Genomic DNA, 21,664 nt, shown 5'->3' with positions numbered 1-21,664 from the left:
TTTAAGATAGTGTTTCAGGGTTACTCCGTCCCACCAACGGGAGTTTTCCTGTTTTTTTAGTTTTTCAAGTTTGAAGAACTTGTCTCGCAGACCCTCTATGCGTGCAGGACCTGCCGTGGCAGAAGCCTGGTGTGTGGGCATGCCTTTGGCCAGGTTCTCAAAGAGATCTGCCGCTGCTTTGTCTCTGTCCATGGTGTAGTAGACAGAAATATGTATACAATTAAGGTCTAGTGTTTTTTTAATGTAACGTGGAGGCGCCCAATCTGCAACTATAGAGAAACAATTGAAAGGGGTTTTTAGTTATGCTCTCGCTACTACAATATTTTATCACACAGACAGTACAATGACTGATATTTATTCATAGAGACAGAAGCAGATTCTTTGGTGTTTTCTTGGTTACAGCAACGACGAAACACGTGTCGGCTGGCTTTGTATGAAATTTCAAGAGTCTGGAGAAAATAAACATCTTCTTGCTGTAACCAAGAAAACACCAAAGAATCTGCTTCTGTCTCTATGAATAAATATCAGTCATTGTACTGTCTGTGTGATAAAATATTGTAGTAGCGAGAGCATAACTGTATATATTTGCTTAGTCCCTTGACTTTTTAGACGGTTAAGGGTGTTTTTCCGCCTGCTCTTCACGCACTACATACCTACGTGTCAATCCAAACCCTGTAACGTATAACTGAGGTAGCGCGCCTCGATAATCTGAATCTCTAAAAACCCCTTTCAATTGTTTGGCTATTAAGAAGTTGTTTAACCCAAATAATACCTTTTAATATCCATGCTTTCTAAAAGATAGGTCTGTTATTAAGGAGAATAAGAGAGTTATGCCAAATAGAGGAATCAAAGAAGGATTCCAAAGAGATAGAATTGGGTTGAACCAAAGGTTTCAAAAGGGAGCAAGTGTGTCTAAATAAGGTAAGGGAAGTATGAGGGATTTTGGCAGAGAAAAGCATAACTTCCCTGAAAGAAAAGGGTAATAATAAAATGTGTTCAATGGAGAGCCAGAGGGGGGTAATATGGGAGGGATCAGATATGAGCCAGTTCGAGGCTTGACGAAGGGAAAAAGATTTGTGATAGATACGAAAATCTCGGAAATTCACACCACCATTAGATTTTGCCTTGCGAAGAGAAGACAAGGCGATTCTGGCTTTTTTATTTTTCCCCAAAAATTTAGAGAGGCAGGAACCAATACGCTTAAAGTAGGGGGCAGGAATATGAATGGGGAGCATGGAGAGTGTATAAATTAAAATCAGAGCAATCATCATTTTAATTGAATCTAACCGGCCCACCAAGAAAGAAAAAGGGTGTTCCAAGAAGAGAGCTGTTAGAACTGGCTATTTCTGGTAGGCTAAGGCTGACGCCAAAGCCAGGCAGAAACCACCATTCTAGTCAGGGCAAGGGAGTCACACGCCAAGATAACCCACCTTGGTAGCTTGGTACGAGCAGTGAGGCTAAACTCGGAGGCAATGTGTAAAGCATTTGCGCCAGCACACAACAGAAACAACATCCTAGGCACATCACAAAAGGAACTCCACACAAGGTTATAGGAAAATAACTTCTGTATTGTCAAGATCACATCAGATAGAAATCACACATGTACATTGTGCCAACTGGCACGGGCAATATTCATAAGGGATTATTTACAAGACAGGGCCACATGGGCCACTGTCAGAATCAACACTTTTAGAAAGAGCACTTCTAGAACTTAGAGTAAGTATAGCACAAAATAACAGTTGTAAATCACATCCAGTAACTACTGGGAACAGGCAAGTACCACCTACGCAACCCTAACCACCTTAGGAGAATGTCACGCAGGGGACCAGGACCTCACTAGGACCACCTGTACTGGAAAGAACAACCACCTAAGAATAAAATACATTTAGGGGTATCAGCAAGAACACATTACACATGATGCATAAATACATTTAGAGGTGTAGGGAAAGAAAAACACATGATGCATCAAAAACACATTCAGAGGTGCGGGGAAGGAAGACACATGATGCATAATAACATTCAGAGGTGCCAGAACATAACTCAGTAGTGTAAAAACACATGATGCCCAAAAACATTCAGAGGTGTAAGATCAAGGTGCGTAATCATATTAAATGCATTACATTTCCTAGCACCACATCACGTTGCGCCAACCTCACATTAGGCAATTACAATCACATAGATAATCACATTGCGCCTAAATAAAGTCACATACCAGCCCCCATCTAATAAAGGGACTAAAGAGCCCTGTGTCCAGAATGTCAGGGCGCGCTGCCATGCAGCGCCAGTCAGGGGGGCGCCACTGGCGCAAAACCTAAACGTTGCAGGTGCCCACTACTTGCTTGGCACCTGGGAACAATCACAAGACCTAAACGGTGCAGCTGCCCACTAATTGCTGGGCAGCTGGGAATCAAAAACTGCGACAGGGTCCTCACTGACCCTTAGGCGCAAACTGCGCCCACTGCTGGAGCCACACAGGCTCTGTCACCAACCACATATGCGCAAGTCATAGCCACCTGTTGGAGCCACACAGGCTCTGGTACTCTACACACGTTGGAGCCACACAGGCTCTGGCGTAACACGTGCCCAATGTTGGAATCCCCCCTCTGGGTGTTAGAAAAAGGGGTCAGGCAGATCAGGTTGATTACCCCTTTTCAAGGTTTGCCCGGCGTTAGCCGCCTCTCACCCAACTCAAGGTTTACCAAATAAAGAGGCAGGCGCTGGAGACTGGAAGGCAGGAAACAGGAGTTTATTCCGACGGAGCAGAACACGTCAAATCAGACAACAGGGTATCTTCTCGAGGTGCTCCCTCGGCATCTCTGAGGCCTGGCCTCTTATACACAAGTTTATTACTTTATTACGCACATTGCATCAATAATGTGTCTTTGAAGTAAAGGAAGACCTCCTCGGAATCCCCGGTTCATGTCCGTTCCCACACACATCTACAGTAGAGTTCCCACCCCGATCTCAGCATGTGATGGCTATCGCGCAGCTGGACGTTTCGCTGGGAACGGGAAAAGTGGGCGATCAGTCGGATCTAGGGGTGCGAAGGTATTGATCAAATCTCCGCTCCTTTGATGCGGGGTGAGTTCCTACTGTAGGGGCAATAAACTACAGCTGCAAGGCCAGGGGGTGGTCTGGGAATGGTTCGGACAATGGACGAGGAGGAAGAGGTCATCAAAGGCCCGCACGTGTGAAAGAGAGGAAAGGAGTGCGAGGGTTCCGTGCGGGACGTGGCTCTGAGGCAGGGTCGCGCTGGAGGTGTTTTTTTTTATGGTCCAGGCAGGAGAGATCGGGGGCTGTCAGAGCGCGGGGGATGCTTGCGAGGCCGAGGAGTGAAGGGGGAGATGCGCTGGCTATCGGTAGTGGACAGAGAGGCCCTGGCAAACAATATGGCGGCTGCTTACGCGCACATACGAGTCTGGAAAGGGACAAGATGGCGCCGATGATGTTTATGCCACAGTCTAGATTTCAACAGTCCTCCCTTTTCAACATATCTAGCCAGCTTGTCAATTTACGTCTATCCCCATTATATTTCGTATTTCAATGTCATATAAAGCTTTCATGTGTTCAGTTTCAGAGTCCAGAGTCTTAGGGCAAATACAGTTAGCAAAAAGCGAGCACAGAGGTGGCAAGCATTGAATACCCAGGCAGAATCCACATATTACGACAATCGGTATCAATATGATCATGAATAACCTCCACCCCCAGTCCTTTACAGTACTCCAGAACCAACTTCCCAGCGACCATTCTTCTTGTTCCTGATGAACCTCTGAGGAAAGTCTATGGAGGTGTTCAATGGCTTTGTAGACTGAGGGCGAATTGTCTGGTACGTAGGTGCAACAGCTAGACCCGATGATACGACATGCTCCTCCACGATCTGCAAGAACCACGTCTAGAACAAGGCGGTTCTGAAGGGCTACCAGGCGGACCGCCTGGAGCTCAGCCGTGTTGTTCGTGAGGATGCCAGCTGTAATGTTCATTGTCGTTTCTACTGCCTGGGTCAAATGTCGGATGGCACGACTGTTCGCCATCGGACCCCAAAGAGGAACAAGTCCTTTCATTGCATCCAAGAATTGTGCTCCAGTGGAGTCGGCCTGCTCGATGTCCTTTGCTCGTCTCTGTCGGTGATGGTTTGCCGGAGCCACATAGGTTGGAGGAAGGATGAAGGCTATGTAGCAGGTACCTCCCCAGCCCTTTGGGAGCCAGGTGTAGGCTTTCGTACCACAGACGAAGTACATGTTTGGAGAGGTGACAAAAGAGGGTGGGTCGGTTGAGTACAAAGTTCTGGTGATGCGGCAAGTGCTGTGACCCAACATTTGTGTCCCATGGCCTGTGATGCATACGAGGCCTGAGACATTGACGACAGATAGGGCCACAGTCAGGGTGGCAGCCGTTCGTTTCCGGAGGTAGGAGAAGGTGGGTCTGGCTGGATTGTTGAGTATTTGCATCTCCACCATTTCTTTAGCGGGGATGTCCATGTGGATAGAGTCGTTGGAGGTCAGAGGGCAAAAGGGAGCAGCATTTCTTCCTGTTTTGTTCAGCCAGACCCCATGATAAAAGTGAGACATTGTCTTGCCGGAAGTGGAATTGTCCCTGTAACTCTCTTGCAAGAGGACCAGCCAAGCAAGACAGGAGCCATGAATGGAGAAAGGGGAAGGGATGAAAGGGATGGAATGTCCGGTGGCATGTGGTATCAACCCACAGATCCAGCAATTCGTGGCATTCGCAGCAAGGTTGTGTTGGTGCAGTAACTGTACGAAGGAGTTGTTCCAGAACTCCTTACGCCTTTCTTGGATTTGAGGTGAAAGAGAGATCAGGTAGTGTTCTTTCATGGTGGTAGGCTGTGCAGTCGTTAGAAATGTCTTATGAGCCGGTGCGTTTTCTTCCACGATCCAGAAGGTAGTCATGAGGAGGAGGCAGAAGAGAAGAGTGATAAGAAGAGCAATAGTCTTTGAGCTGTGCAACCTGTCAGTTTTCGGGTTCCTGTAGCGGGTCTTCGGATGTCCGGTCGCTTCCATCATCTTCGCATCGGGCGCTTCCATCATCTTCAAGGTGCTCGGTAGTGGGCGGAACCACAGACTTCGTTTGGCTTCTCTCCTGGCAGCCCTCGTAGTGTTGGGCCGCCGCTCTGAGAATCGTAACTTAGTCAGTGGTCTGCTTAGCCGAAGCTCCCTCCTTTCATCGCAGGTTATACCCTTCTCTGGATGGTACAGTGGGATCAGGGAACTTTGCCAATTCGAGTGTCTCCGTTTCAGGGTAGCAGCTCAGAAATGGTCGATCTTTGTGCATGAGCTCTTCTTGGGTGGTCACGTCTTCGGTCGATGTCAGGGTCGGAGAGATTTTCTTGCAGTGATGTGCATGCAGCCAATTTCGCTTCCCCTCCACTCGAAGACCTGTTCGAGTGGTGATCAAGACTTGCCAGGGGCCAGTCCAGCGGGGCTCCAGACTCTTCTCCCGCTGGAAGTTCCGAATCAGGACGAAATCTCCAGGCTGGATGGTATGTCCGGGGCCCCTGGAAGCATCGGGGATGGCCTGCAGCACCTGATGATGAATAACAGATAGTGTTTTAGTTAGGTTATACAGATAGTCAGACATTAGGACGTCCGGGAGTCGTGAATAGATGTCAGTTTTGGAGCAGACCAGATACTCATGGGTCGACCAAAAACGACCTCGTAAGGGGTCAAGTGGTGTCTGGTGGGGGTGGAGCGCATTGACAGCAGTGCCAGGGGAAGAGCGTCTGGCCATTTTAGTCCTGTGGTAGCCACTATTTTTGCCAGTTTGAGTTTCAATGTGGCATTGTGCCGTTCGACCAGTCCAGCAGATTGGGGGTGAAAAACTGCGTGGAATTTCTATCGTACCCCCAGCCCCTTTAGGATAAGCTGGATAACCTCGGCTACGAAATGGGGGCCATTGTCACTCCATAAAATACAGCAAAGGCCGTAGCGAGGGAAGAACTCTTTCAGTAGTACTTTTGCAGTGGCAATGGCAGTGTTGTCACGAGTCGGGTAGGCTTCCACCCACTTGCTAAAGGCGCACACAACAACAAGTACATACTTCAGTCCTTGACATCTCTCTAACTGAATATAGTCCATCTGAAGGACCTCAAATGGATGGTTGGGGACCCCAAACCCTCCCCGGGGTACGACAGCTCCTTTCCCAGGGTTGTGTTGTAGACAGACTAGACACTGCTGGACTAATCGTTTGGCTGAGTCAGCAATTCTATCGTTATGCCAAACTCGGGAGACAAGTTCGGTCATAGGGGCAGATCCTATGTGTGCAGGGGAATGGGCCATCGTCAGTATGGGGATCAAGTACGAGTTGGGGAGCAACCATTTATTCGTGCCTTTTGTCCGCCAGCAGCCTTCATCGTCCTTTAATCCCACCCGTGCCCATTCAGTCAATTCTTGTGGTGAGCTGGCCATTTGGATGTCCCTAATAGTTTCCCTAGTGTCCGTCCATTTTTCTGCTTGTGACCTAGTCACGTACACATGAGTCGTCGTCCTGTTCTCGGCTGTGGTTCGGGCAGTGATGTCGGCCAGTGCATTTCCCCGTCCAATGATGTCTTTCACCCTTTTGTGTGCCTGACATTTGATCACAGCAAGTCGTTTGGGAAGGAGAACTGCTTCAGTCAGAGCGGAGACTAGATCTCCATGTAGGATGGGCGTGCCGTGTGAGGTCAGGAATCCCCTTTCTTTCCACAGGAGCCCAAAATGATGAACCACCCCGAAGGCATACTGGCTGTCCGTGTAAATGTTTGCTGTTGTCCCTGCCACTAGGATACATGCACGTGTGAGGGCAATCAGTTCTGCTGCCTGGGCGGATCGTTGCGTGATGCGGGCGGTTTCAACTACAGTTCGGGCTGTGGTAATTGCATAGGCAGCTGAAGTGGTGCCGTCGGGGAGTTTAATGCAAGAGCCGTCTACCCACAGCTCTCCGTCAGGATCTGGGAATGCCGTGTCTCGAAGGTCAATTCTACTTCTAGTCTGTTCGTCCGTGAGGGTCACGCAGTCATGTATAGGGGACACATCGGGATCATTCTCAGGCAGGGGCAATAAGGTGGCTGGGTTCAGTGTGGTGCATCGTTTCAACGTGATGTGGGGCGCAAGCAGTGTCAGCTCGTACCCAGTCAGTCGTGCGCTAGTAAGGTGCTGTGTCTTAGTCTGGTTTAGGAGGGTGTCAACGGCATGGGGTACTAGAACCATGAGGGAATTCGAGAGTACGATCCCCTCACTCTGTCGGATAGAGACAGCAGCAGCAGCTACTGCTCGAAGGCAGGCAGGCAAAGCTCTCGCTACGGGGTCAAGAGTGGCAGAGAAATAGGCACACGGGCGTTGCTTGAGACTAATGGTTTGAGTCAGGACAGACAAAGCGCATCCCTCCCTTTCGTGAGTGTAGAGAGAGAAAGGTTTTGTATAATCAGGGGTTCCTAGGACTGGTGCTGAACAAAGGGCGTCTCGTAGTTCCTTGAAGGAGGATTGGCATTCAGGGGTCCAAGGGAGCGGGAAAGGAACATCTTTAGCCAGTAGGGAAAGTAGTGGTTTCCCAATGAGGCTGAAATTTGGCAACAATTGTCGGCAGAAGGAGGTGAGACCTACCAAAGAGCGGACTTGCTTCTGGGTTTTAGGGATAGGGGTCTCTAGAATTGCCTGAATTCGATCGGGTGTGAGTTTTCTCCCATCTCTGGACAGGAGGTGGCCTAGGTAAGTGACTTGAGGTTGGCAGAACTGCAACTTCTTCTTGGAGACCTTGTGGCCATTTTCCGCGAGGAAGTGCAGGAGTTGGATGGTGGCTGTGACTGCAAGTGGGGTGGTGTCGGCTGCCAAAAGGATATCATCGACGTACTGTATCAACACCACTCCATCCGGCAACTGGACTGCATCCAGCTGTCTCTTGAGGGCCTGACTGTAGATGCTTGGACTTTCAGTGTAGCCCTGGGGTGCTCTGCAAAATCTATATGAGCGGGATTTTAAAGTGAAGCCAAAAAGGTAGCGGCTGTCTGGGTGGATGGGGATGGAGAAGAATGCGTTCTTGAGATCGATCACCGTGAAGGTGGTGGCGGTGGAAGGAATCAGGGTCAGAATGGTGGTGATGTCTGAGACTACAGGGTACTGGGGTACAACCACTTTGTTGGCTTTTTCATCTCCCTCACCCTGCTTCTTTATAATGGGTAGGATAGGGCTGTTGCAAACATTGCTAACTACTTCTTCTACCACTCCTGCATCTACCAGGGACTGGATGATTTTTACCAATGCCTTCTCGCCTTCGGGCGATATCCGATACTGTGGGAGTTTTGGGAGCATTGCGTCCTGTCGAACAGTTATGTGTACAGGGTCTATCATCATGCGTCCTACGTCCGAGTCAGTCTTTGCCCATAGGTACAGGGGTAGGGTGTCGAGTAAGGACAGGTCAGCGTCAGTGATAGAAAACATGCGTTGTGCGCGACAGGACCCGAGCAGCGTTGGGTTGTCGTACAGAATGACTCGAACTCCGTCTTGTGAACACCTAATAGTAGCTCGAAAATGTTTCAATAAGTCAAGTCCCATAATGGCGTCGGGTGTGATTGAGGAGAGCAAAAACGTCGTGTCAGTGGCGTTATTGTCCAAGTTAAAGGAGATCGGTGTGGACAAGGGATTAGTGGAGGGCGTTCCATCAAAACCTATTGATGTCACATGTGAGCCAGACAAGGGTGCCCTGGGAATCAATCGTTTAGACAACGCACTACGTGTTGCACCAGTATCTACCAGAAATGGAGACTTCGTACCTAGGACCTTAGCGGTGACATAAGGACCTTGCTGGTCAACATAGAGCTCGACTGGATCCCTCCCTTGCCCTTGGCAGTCCTATGCAAAGTCGTGGGCATTGTCGCAGTCAGACTGTTGGCACTGATTCTGTCGGGGACGGTCAAACGTGTTCGGTCTGCTCGGTTTGTCATTGTTGATGTCGTTAGTGTGCCCTCGCCCCTGTCCTCTATTTCTTGGCCCACCCGCTACGTCTCTTGTGTTCTTATTTCTGAGTGCTTCTTGCAGAACTGGACATTGAGATTTCCAATGGCCAAATCCTTTGCAAAACGCACACTGGTTCTCATCGAGGTTCGTTCGTGGAGCACCGGGTGCGGGTGTGTGGTCTCTAGGGGGTGGATTTCTAGGAGCATTCGACTGGTAGTTCCCTCTATACTGTTCCCTTCCTATAGTCACCCCTTGCAACTGAGCAATCATCACTCTCTCTTTCAAGTCCTTCTTCTTTTTCTCAGTCGCTAGATCGTTCTCGTTCTTTTGTCGTTCATAGTATTGAGCCATCTGAAGGATAGCTGCGGGCTTGGAGGCTGCCCAACTACTCTCACTAGTCTGTAGTTTTTGTGAGACTTCTGGTGTCAGGCCTTTCACATAGTTCTGGACAAACAAGTGATGTCCGGTCGCAGTGGTCATGTCCTGGCCGCTGTAATCGGAGAACACCGTCTCAAACCGGGAGAAGTATTCTGATACGTCTTCCTGGGGTTTCTGGCGACAGGCCGTTACTATCGACCAGTCCACCTTTCTTTCTGGGACTAGGGTTTTTAATTTCTGCACAATCTTATCGGGGAGGTCTAAAATGGCTTTCAAAGGTTTCTGCCCGGGCTCTCGCTGCTTGTCTATGTCACCGAGTTGTGTCCAGGTATGCCCGAACAGCTCAAGGTGGTCGACTTTCCGGATTTGCTTCCACACATCAGCTGGCAGACATAACCCGAAAAACAAATCGATATCCGCGAGGGTCATAATCGTCGAACCCAAAGCGGTGGCTAATTCTGTATAGAAGGCTGTGGGGTTCTTTCGTAGATCAGGCAAGGACTTTCGGAAAGTCAGGATGTCTTGCCGATCCCATGATTGGTAAACCCAGTTGTAAACTACCCTACCTCTCGCATCTTGGTGGTTAATATCGTCGTGTGTTCCCTGTCCTCTCGGGGGAACCCAATAGGGGGCGGCCTCCTTTATGGGCATCATCGTGTCAATTTTTTCTACTTGGGGTTCAGTCGCTACAGGAGTCGTAGTGCTCGGTTTCAGTTCAGTGAGGTGGCGGAAAACTTCAAGCGTGCGCGTGAAGAGGTCCGTCACGTCACACTCACCTTCATCTCCGATGTCAACTTTTCTGTACAGTGTTGTTAGGTTTTCAGGACCTTTGTCTTGGTACCGGTCTTCGTAAGCATTAAGGGTGTGGTAACAAAGACGTACGACAAAGTGTCGTCTGTGGCTATTAGCATATGTATTGTACATATCCGTTATATAATCTTCACTTTCCTTTCGCACTACTAGTGTCTTTACAATCTTATCGATTCCAGCTCGTTCATCCTTACTTAATCTATTCGCTCTAACAGGGTCTTTCCTCCCAGCTTCGGGATCATCAGAAGTTGCTGCTCGCGCTGCGCTGAGTACAAGGGTTTCGGTCGGCGCAGAGGCCATGAGGACCGAAGCTTTAGCACTATTCTCGCCTGTCGTTGGGGGTTGCGGGTGTTGCGCTAAGGGTTGGGACGGGGCATATGGAGGGGGCATGTAGATGATCGGGGGACCTAATAGCAAATCATCGTTCGTTCGCCGTTTTGAAGGTAGCTCAGGGTAGAGCGTAGGGGGTGTCCTAACGGGACACTGGCCCGATGATTCGGAATCTTGTTTTAGCTTGGTATCCTCTCTTTCTTTTATATCTTCTTTCAATTTGTTAGCGGCTAGGTGAGCTGCTTTTCGTAATTCCTTTTCTAATCTGACTTAATTTCTCTTTTTCCGCTGTTCTGTTTCTTTGCGCCACATGCCGAAGCTATCGAGCATTGTGGGTGTTGTCTTATTGTTATAGAGGGCTGTTCCTAGTGCATTTATTTTATCGTTATCAAAGGATCATATCAGTGGCCACTGACTTTCCCGATCCTTTCTCGTGTATTTATGCCACAGCTTACTGTAAGCCACGGCGACTAGTCCATATTTAGTGAACATGTCCTTATTAGGGGTGCCCTCCAGTGGAGCCGGATGGTTCACCTCTAATAAGCGGTCCGGGCTGAACCAACTACCAACAAACGGGGCAAAAATAGGCATGACGGGTTACAAAGGGGACAAAAGTCTGCACTACCTATCCTTCACTATCCGCAAAGACTAAACAGAGTATGGCGACTCTGTGCTTATTTGTGAATGGAGAATAACCCAAAGAGAACCAATTCCGAACGATCAAGGTTCGGTCAAACAATCAATCAAATGAGGGAAAAAAAATAGGCACGACGGATTACAACGGGGGCAAAAGCCTGCGTTACCTATCCTTCACTATTCACAAGGACTAAACAGAGTATTGCGACTCTGTGCTTATTTGTAAATAGAGAATGATCCAAAGAGAACCAATTCCGAAGCAGTAAATGCTTGGATAACAATTAATCAAATGGAGAGAAAAATAGGCACGACGGGTTACAAAGGGGCAAAAGCCTGCGTTACCTACCCTTCACTATCTGCAAAGACTAAACAGAGTATGGCGACTCTGTGCTTGTTTGCAAATAGAGAATCTCTCAGAAACAATCAAATGAGTAATACTAGTATTTTCAAACAATCAAACAATCAATTCGCAATTCGTCGCGTTACACGACCTTACCCGGACCGCATGGACGGTTTCTCGTCTTCCGCTTCCAGCGCCCGATCGTCCTCTTCTCTCCGTAATTGCTGTGGCACTCCTGATGGTTCCCAGTCAGGACCGTAGATCACTCGAGAGAGGCCTGCTCGGAACCGGTGAAGTTCGGATGATCGGCTGCCAGATGAGGGTCTATCGGGCAGGAGCTCTTCCCGATCGTTGCAGTCGTTCACTTTGTCGTTGGGACCTCTCCCACTGGATCCACGTGTCGCTGATGGGCCCCACGTTTGGGACGCCAATTGTAAGAAAAAGGGGTCAGGCAGATCAGGTCGATTACCCCTTTTCAAGGTTTGCCCGGCGTTAGCCGCCTCTCACCCAACTCAAGGTTTACCAAATAAAGAGGCAGGCGCTGGAGACTGGAAGGCAGGAAACAGGAGTTTATTCCGACGGAGCAGAACACGTCAAATCAGACAACAGGGTATCTTCTCGAGGTGCTCCCTCGGCATCTCTGAGGCCTGGCCTCTTATACACAAGTTTATTACTTTATTACGCACATTGCATCAATAATGTGTCTTTGAAGTAAAGGAAGACCTCCTCAGAATCCCCGTTTCATGTCCGTTCCCACACACATCTACAGTAGAGTTCCCACCCCGATCTCAGCATGTGATGGCTATCGCGCAGCTGGACGTTTCGCTGGGAATGGGAAAAGTGGGCGATCAGTCTGATCTAGGGGTGCGAAGGTATTGATCAATCCCCGCTCCTTTGATGCGGGGTGAGTTCCTACTGTAGGGGCAATAAACTACAGCTGCAAGGCCAGGGGGTGGTCTGGGAATGGTTCGGACAATGGACGAGGAGGAAGAGGTCATCAAAGGCCCGCACGTGTGAAAGAGAGGAAAGGAGTGCGAGGGTTCCGTGCGGGACTTGGCTCTGAGGCAGGGTCGCGCTGGAGGTGTTTTTTTTATGGTCCAGGCAGGAGAGATCGGGGGCTGTCAGAGCGCGGGTGATGCTTGCGAGGCCGAGGAGTGAAGGGGGAGACGCGCTGGCTATCGGTAGTGGACAGAGAGGCCCTGGCAAACAATATGGCGGCTGCTTACGCGCACGTACGAGTCTGGAAAGGGACAAGATGGCGCCGATGATGTTTATGCCACAGTCTAGATTTCAACATGGGGACTCATGAACAAAAGGAATGCCCGTCGGAGCACTCAGGCTCCTAAAACACTCATGAGCCTTCTGGACCCCCACTGAGGCCTTTTAACAAAAATAGGGCACGTTGGAGCCTTCGCGGCTCGAGAGGAAATATGCCCCGTTGTTGGAGTCCCCCCTGGGTGGGACTCAAAGTCACCAAATGCCCCCGGAGCCTCGCAGGCTCCCAAGATCCAAATGTGGCCCCTTCGTTGGAGCGGCCCCCTATCAGGCGGGGGCCGCTCAAGAACTAATGCGGGCGTGATCCCCGCACTCACCGGGACTCTCCTGGGCTCCTCTTGGTGCTCTCTCCTCCCCCGCCTTCCTCCCCGGCAGCGCCACTCACCAGCCGCTTCTCCGGGGCGGAGGTTCGCACCACGCTTCACCCGGTCCCCCATCTCGGGACCGGGACTTCGGAAGGTGGAGCCCTCGTGGCTCCAGCCTCATTCTCTTCTCTCGGGGCTCCCTCTCGGTCATGGGAGCCCCGCAGCGGCCGCCGCCATCTTCCTCTCTCTCTCCAGACTGCGGGACGGGCCTTCCGGCCGGGCGGCCCTGCAATTGGCCGGCCAGTCCAGTACTTCCGGGTCGCCGCAGGCAGCGCGGCGGCCCGTTTCAGGCGCTCAGAGGCTGGGGAATAATTAACCGAGGGGTGGGCTCCCTCGAGTTAAATTAAAAATATAAAAATAGCGGCCAGGCCCCTGGCAGGGTGGGCACCTGCCAGGGGATAAAATAATCACAAATCAGCGAGGTGGGCACTCGCTAGGCCAACCATAAGCAGGGTGCGCACCTGCAAAGCAAATAAAGCGTTCCCAGCGCTAAAGGGCAGGATAAAGCGCTCCCAAGCGCTAATGGCCAGCAAAGTCCTCCAGGGGATAGGAAGAAGGTCCACAGGATCCCAGGGCAAAGCAAAGTCCTTCAGGAGTCCAGGGGCTGGGCAAGGCCCAGGGATTCCCCTGGGCCCAGGCAGCAGCACGCCCCTGGCAGATTCAAGTCCAAAAACAAGAACAAATTGTAAGGGGACACAGCCCCTTTTTATACTGTAAATTCCTTTGTCTAGCAGGGTGCAGGCAGTGTGAGAACCAGCTAGAACTGGTTATAGGGAACTTCTTTCAGGGTGAGGGGCATAGGTGACAGTCGCCCAGCAGGAGGTGGAGCCAGCATTGTGGCAGGCAGGCACAGCCCTATTCACTCCTAGGTGCCATCTCCTCCCACTTCCCTGGCACCAGATGCAGCCTTTCATCCACGGGCTGACTCAGACAACCTCCTGGGGCTCCCCAGCCCCTGCCACCCTCAAACCAGACAGTCAATCCACAAGCAGGCCCAGGCACTCCTGGGCCAGGCTCACCAGCCAATCACACGCCAGGCACAAATTACACAAATATGCCAACTTCTAAAAGTGGCACTTCTAGATTAGACACAATCATGCCGCATATACCATTGCGCAGCATTCAGTCTCACGAGTTCTCACATACCAAACTCGACCCTGCACTCCCCACACATCAGGAACTACCATAGGCATACATATTCCCCATTCATTCTTATGGGAGGGCAGGTCACTCACCACACATACATAGAGAGCACACACACTTTACACTGTACCACAGTGAAAAAGTGCACAAAGACCTAAAATCACCAACACCAGGTTCCAGAAACAGGCTAGGAAAAAGCAAAAAGTCTCGGGGTGAACCTGCCAAAAGGGCCAGGTCCAACAAGAGCAATTTCTCAATTCGGGACAAAATTGCAGACATTTAGTTTAACTGAAAAATCAATGGTTGGACAACCATATACCTAGATATTTAATTTTTGAACTGTTCCCAGTGAACCCAGTGAAGGAAAAGGAATGGGGAAGACGACATTGTGTTAGGGGGAGAATTTCTGTTTTATCTGAATTAATTTCGTTGCCAGAGACTTGTGAAAAGGAGTCCAATTCAAGTAATAAAAGGGGAATAGAGGATTCAGGAGCAGAAATAAATAAAAGAATATCATCTGAATACGCAGAAAGTTTCAACTGCTGTTCACCATAAGGAATACCGGAAATGGAGTCATTATTACGAATAGAGGACAGAAATGATTCAAGAGCTAGGACGAAAAGAAGAAGGGATAATGGGCTTCCTTGACGAACGCCTCGTTGGAGAGAAAAATAAGATCAGACTTGACCATTGACTAATACCGAGATAAGGGAGATACGTTTAGGACCAAAACCGTGCCATGGCAGTGAGGCAAATAGGAATTACCAGTCTACTCTATCAAAAGCTTTCTCCACATCAACAGAGATAGCCGCCAGAGAAGTGGAAATAGAAGGAATTTTATTTAAAACATTAAGGAAAAGACTGGAATTGTCAGAGGTATGTCTACCCTTGACAAAACCGCATTGCTCCTTACCGATGAGATGAGGCATGAGGGGATCTAAACGTAAAGCAAGTGATTTGGCAAATAATTTAAAATCAACATTAACCAAGGATATCTGGTGATAATTCTTGCAAAATTTAGGGTCTCGACCTTCTTTATGAATGCGACACATTGTGGCTTCTTGAAAGGTGCCATCTGTCTTACCAGCTAAGTAAAATGAATGGAAAAGTGTTAAAAGTTTCGGGAGTAGAAATTCAGAAAAAGGTAAATAAAATTCAACAGGAAAACCATCTGGGCCGGGAGTTGTCCCTTTAGTGAGTGTATTTAAGGCAGTGAAGAGTTCATTAAGGGATAGATCAGTTTCAAGATCAAAAAGATTAAGGTGGGAATTCGAGAGAGGAGGGAGTTTATCAAGGTAGGCTGTTGTATCTTATGTTTTCCTGCTGCTCAGCTAGAATGCATGTGATGTGGAATGTTGGATGAATGGAACGTTAGAGGTTTGTGAATGTCAGTTGGGTGAGAGCTGAGCAGCAGGACAGCTGCTCCTGATGGGGTTATCGCTTTATCTTATTATCTAACATCTTAACTTAAATAAAGTAACTTGCTTAATCTATATGGAAGTTCCAGCTTCTTATTGATTACATCATAGGCCTTATTGAGAGAAGAGGAAGGAGGGGACTCTGGAGTATAAAGATTTTGATAAAAAAGATTAAATTCATTAAGTATTTCTTGATCTTTATGCAAAAGGGAATAATTAGAGGAATAAATAGAGTCTATGAGGGTGCGATCTTTGTGTGTTTTGAGATAATTTGCCAAGAGTTTCCTAGCTTTATTACGACCACCATAGTAGCGGGCACTACTACGAAGGAGCACAGAGGATGCATTGTCAGTTTATTGTTTATTAAAAGCGAGTTTAGCTCGAATTAAATCTGGAGAGATTAAATCTTTTGTAGAGGTATGAAATTCATGTTCTAGGAGCTTAGTATGCACTAAAATAGCTTTCCGTTGCTGAAGAAAAGGTTTCTTTTTTTTAGACAAAGTCTATAATAAAGCCTTCTCGCAGTAGCCTTAAAATAGTCCCAAATGATATGGGGCGGAATTGGGGTAACAGTTAAGTTCAAAGTATTCATTAAGAAAGGAACGAAAGGAGGAAGAGAAAAGGGGGTCTGAGAGAAGAGAATTATTAAAACGCCATCAGGAGGATTTGGGATGAGGAGGGAGCAAATCAAGGTCTGCTACAATTAGGGCATGATCAGAGATAACTATAGGTTCAATAGAGGAAGATAGCAGATTTTGTGACAAAGATTGAGATAGAAAAATATAGTCTAGGCGAGAAAGGGATGCATGAGGAGGAGAGAAATTCAGAGTGTCAGGGTGGGAAAGTCTCCAAGAGTCAATGAGATGTGCCTGAGAGATAGTATTGAGAAAGTGTTTATTGGTCTTATGGGGACGAAGCAGGCCTGAAATTGACGATCGAGGAATGGATCTACAACTTGATTGCAATCACCTCCTAGTATGAACAGATCATCTTGAAATTGGATACATTTTTTGTGTAATCAGAGGCCAGAAGGAACAATCAGGGTGTGTAGGACTATAATTATTAAAAACAGTTAAAGAAACAGAATTAATTAACAATTTAGCTAGTGTTCATCTACCTTCTGTGTCAATTTCTTGTGATAACACTTTACATTTCAATTTCTCATGACATAAGATTACAACACCACAACACCATTTTTTTTTATTAGCAGAAGGAGAAATAAAACTGTACCCACCCAGCTTCTTTTTATTTTTAACATCTCAATTTCTGTGAGATGAGTCTCTTGTAGGAAAACCAGATCAGGGTTATAAGAGGTGAGATGGGAAAGGATTCTCTGTCTTTTGATTGGATTAATAAAACCTTTCACATTCCGGGAGATAACTCTGAATACAGAAACATTACAATTTACACAGAACGAAATATGCAGTGATAGGAGAATGAAAGAAGATACCAATGAAAAAAGGGCAAAAAGGAGAAATGGAAAGGAGGAGGGAAAGACAGAAGGAAGAGGAAAATATGAGGAAAGACAGTACATATCCAAAAAGGACGACTGAGAAAACATACCTGAGGGGGATAAGGACGAGATAAGACTGGGGCAATAGCGCCGAACGGAAGATGAAACATCCGAACCAGGAAGTCCGGACAGCGCCAGAACAAATAGAAATATGTAGACGGACCAAATTAATTTGAAAATAAGAGACAGACTGAACCTGTGAAATATAGGAAGGAATTAAGAAAACTTAGAGAAAGAGAAGAAAAAACTAGAAGATACACATTTGACCGAATAAAGACACAAAAACAAATATGTATTATAGAACATAAAAATTAATCGTGATAAATGCTGATAGTAACTAGATTAGGTTGGAGAAATAGTACATATAATACATATAAATGTTCCTTATTAATAAATACAAAAAAGGTAGGGAGGATAAAAACAGGAGTAGAGATAAACCTATTCAAATCATACAGTAACAGTATGTCAACTGTGAGCAGAATACAATGATGAATATAACATATCAACCGTTAGGAGGACCAGCAGTGTCTATCTTGGTGAAGTGTGAGAGTGTATGAACTTCCTAAGTTCCGCAGGGTCTTCAAAGGATAGAGTACAATTTTGGAATGTCACTTTGAAAATGCAGGGATGAAAGAGGCCGTAGCGGGCTCCCAATGAGCGAAGAGGTGGTTGAAGGCTAAGGAACTCTTTGCACCTTGTTGCTGTAGCATTGGAGACATCTTGAGATAGAAAGACTCTCTGACCAAGCCAAGAAAGTTGTCGTTTGGCTCTGGCTGCAGAAAGGACTGAGAGTAGATCAGTAAATTTTAAAAAGAAGATAACTCCCCGGGGTCTGACCGAGGATGGAGAAAGCGAAGATCGAGGGCCGAGTCTTTGGGCCCTCTGGATATTGAGAGACATTGAAGTAGGCATATTCAGTAGCTTCGGTAGGAAAGAAATGAAAAAAGCGACAGCATCTTCCCCCTCCAAAGCTTCAGGTAGTCCATAAATTTGTAGGTTATTCCTCCTGTTGCGATTTTCCAAATCTTCAGTGTGTTGCTGGAGTTTACTAACCTCTTTCTCCAGAGAGGAAAGTCTTTGAGAGTCACCTTGAACAGCCGAAAGTTGTTGCTCTACTGTAGAGATCCTACCATCCATTGAAGACGGGTGTAAGGCACAGATTTCATCCAATAACAGCTCCAAGGAGATGGTAGGAGATGGCCTATCTGGAGATGGAGGGACTTGATTCAGTCTTTTAGGTGTTGAGGTAGGCGGGGAAGATTTATGCGTAGTTGATTGCGATGATTGATTATGAGCAGAACTCACTCCAGCCATGTCTGTAGTGGATGGTGAAGTAGCAAGTGTAGATGATGCAGGAGGTGTAGGTATCGCTGTTGAGGAAGCTTTAGGGACAAAGACAAATTGAGGTTTGCGTATTCTGCCCATCTACAAGCGTCAATCCAGTAAAAAATGCTCTTTCTAATAGAGGAGAAAAAGCGACTGTGTGAGTACTGTTCCTTCAGAAGTTGGAGAACGTAGAAATAAGAAAAATGTCTGAGACCACAAAAAATAGGGGTATGCAGCAACAAGCAAATGATGAGGAAATGACTCCTACAAAGAAGCAAATTCCCCAGAAAAATGGTCCAAAAGTGTAAATTAAGGAGAGGAGGAACGCAGTTACTAGAGGTGGTGCAGATCCCTCATTAAACAAATCACCACAGAAAATATATCAAAGTGAGAGCTCCATTAAGATGGTGAAAAAAGGTATTGCAGGAGCATAAAAAACACACAGGCAGTTTATGTTACGCTCTTGCAGGTTTCAAAATAACATCAAAGCTTAGCGGGCAAAATGAGAATGCATGTTCAGCAAGTGTTGTGAGGAGAGAGATTACGAGGACAAAATGGCGGCCGCTCTGAGGCACGCTGAAAATCTGCGAAATTTGATGAGAAGTGGAATGCGCTTCAAAACGAACAACTGCTCACCATGTTCTTTAGGTGTTCCACCGTTGATGGCATTAAGGACCGTGTGGCAGAGGTGCAAGGAAACACACCTAAATGATTGCAGCGGCGTCCGGCTGAGCGGAGCTTCCAATTCCGGTGGCCATTTTGCCCGGCACCATAACCATACCCCCGAGTGATGGTGTCTTAATGATTATTTCGCCGTTCATGGGAACTTGCAATAATTGAGCCGTCATGTCATGTTTTACATTTCTCTGTATCACTTAATGGGAATTCGTATTAAATTATTGTAACTTTGCCCAGAACCAAATTTAAGCTATTGAGTGGTTTCAATTACTTTTTTATAGCTCTGTTAAACTATTGATGTTGATTGGGGTATTCTTTAATGCTATATCTAGGATGTCAGAACAGAATAGCTAAAATTAATATTTAGGGTTCTCTAAGATTTTGGGGTTCTGCTCCCACACTATCTTCAGCTCAGAAGTTAGCAATTCATTTAGAAATCATCAGTTTCCATGTGGCACCGGATTAAGATTTGGAGGTCCAGGAAAGGTCCCGATCAAATCCACAGGTGAACTCAATCAAGATGCTTCCCATGAGCTGTTCTGCATGGACCTACCTTCATACCAAATGCACTTCAGACTACTTAACTGGTTTAGTTTGAGCTAAACAAGTGTATGAGCCTCACAATTAAGTTCTAATAAAAAGAACATAGGATGACTTTCAATAGTGTTATTATTTCTTAGCAATCAAGTGGCAATATAAACACTGTTTGATATAGTGCTTGTTAAATCGTACTCTGCAGATAAACAGCAGTGCCTACTCTTAGAGCTTTGACTTAAAATGTGTTGAAACTGATTTAACTGCGCTTACGAACAGATAGATGTCTGCATGTAGTTTCGTATTCTTACAGCAGTGTGCACGTTTTGCAAATTAACTTCTTTGTTGGGCGTTTTTATCCCCTCTTCAAAGATATCTTTCCAGAGCGCAATTCTTGTGATGGGTCGCATTAAAGAACTGGCTAAACTCTATATGACGCCCGGCAAGATTGCATTGGATAAACATGTGATGTCAATGCTCATCGATGTGATTTCGAACGCCATGGAAGTTTCAGACAATCATTCAGAAAAGGCTGCCTCTCTAATGTCGGAGGGGATAAAATGCTCCACTGAACTCTTGCTGGTAAGTCTTGTTTTGCTCAATAGCTTGCCTATTTTTTTCTGGACTTTCTTCGCAGGATATGTGCAAAGCTACAGTCTCAAAATGGTTACTAATATATGTAGATGGCAAAGAAAATAAATCTCTAAATCGTATTTGTACTCACTCTGCCTATATTCTGTATATTGTTGTATTTATATACACGCTCTGTTACCACTGTCCAACGGAGCAGTAATGAGCAGGTGCAGGCAGCGGTAGTGGACAACCGCCAGTATCAAAGCTCCAAATCTCCCAATCCCGATCCTTTGCATAACTTTATTCGACAGCAAAGGATACAAACGTTTCAGCGTGAAGCCTTCTTCACTGAAGAAGGCTTCACGCCGAAACGTTTGTGTCCTTTGCTGTCGAATGAAGTTTTGCACAGGACCCGCTGGAGTGCCGTAACTTCTTCCGGGATCGGGAGATTTGGAGCTTTTATATATTTATATCTCTGCAATTATTTTCCACATCTCATCTCAAACACCACAACCTGCGTCCTACGAAAATCATACAACCTAGCAATGGCCAATCTCCTGTAGCTCACTGACTGATCCCACCTACCGTCTGCATGAACTCACGTAAACCTCACTAATGATCATACCTAACTCCTACCAATGTAATCCACCATAAAGTCCTTATAGTAAATGCATGGCATCAATCAATCAGTACTTGTAGAGCGCGGCTTTTCAACCATGACTGTGTCCAGGCGCTGAATGCAAAAAGCCAGGTCTTGGAATAGTCTCCTTGAGAGCATTAGACAAAACCCAACAATCAACAACTACTGAACCACTAACTTTGGGCTCCAGAGATGCATGCTGCCGGGCAGAAAACGCTTCAACGCTTCTTCAGGTGTAGTAAGCGACATACATTTTTTTAAATTATAGTTGCAGTATATGGGCTCTAAACATGCACCACTTACGACTTGTAGCGTATGTTATACTAAGATTGTTCAACTCCTCACAAAAAACACACTATGAGAACATTCACAAATTTATAACTAACAACATACAATTGGATTTACAGGTATTCGGGACGTTTAATGGTGACATTTTTAGGAGCTCTGATCTTTAGGGAATAAAGAACCCCCTGGGGCTATAAATATATATGGATCTCCTAGACCCTTAGTACGAGTGGCCTGACAGGGCTATGCCATTGATCAGCTTTCTCTAGAGTCAACATGGGAATGTAAAACAAAGTATAATCATTTTTTCTCACTATCCCACATCAAGGCTCTCAGGCAGTCTTGTACCCGATGTATTCTTTGAGATGCATGCTGTGAGCTACGAGTAGTCTTGGGTGGAGAGGGACAGTATTCTTTACCTTTCTGTCAGCCATGCAGCCTTGCTTAAAACCCTTTGAATGATTGCCATGCAGGA

At 46.8% G+C, this 21,664-nt stretch overlaps 1 protein-coding gene across 1 annotated transcript in view; it reads left to right on the top strand.

Moving 5' to 3' along the window:
• PKD1L1 (polycystin 1 like 1, transient receptor potential channel interacting) overlaps nucleotides 1–21,664 on the top strand; it is a 1,793,388-nt gene that overhangs the window by 959,872 nt on the left and 811,852 nt on the right. Inside the window, exon 34 of the mRNA XM_078688182.1 lies at nucleotides 20,064–20,273. Coding sequence (XP_078544308.1) covers nucleotides 20,064–20,273 — 210 coding nt within the window. The remainder of the gene's footprint in view (nucleotides 1–20,063; nucleotides 20,274–21,664) is intronic.

Source organism: Lissotriton helveticus, chromosome 4_1 (genome assembly GCF_964261635.1).
Source record: "Lissotriton helveticus chromosome 4_1, aLisHel1.1, whole genome shotgun sequence".
Taxonomy (NCBI): Eukaryota; Metazoa; Chordata; class Amphibia; order Caudata; family Salamandridae; genus Lissotriton; species Lissotriton helveticus.
This window is presented reverse-complemented; position numbering and strand designations above follow the sequence as displayed.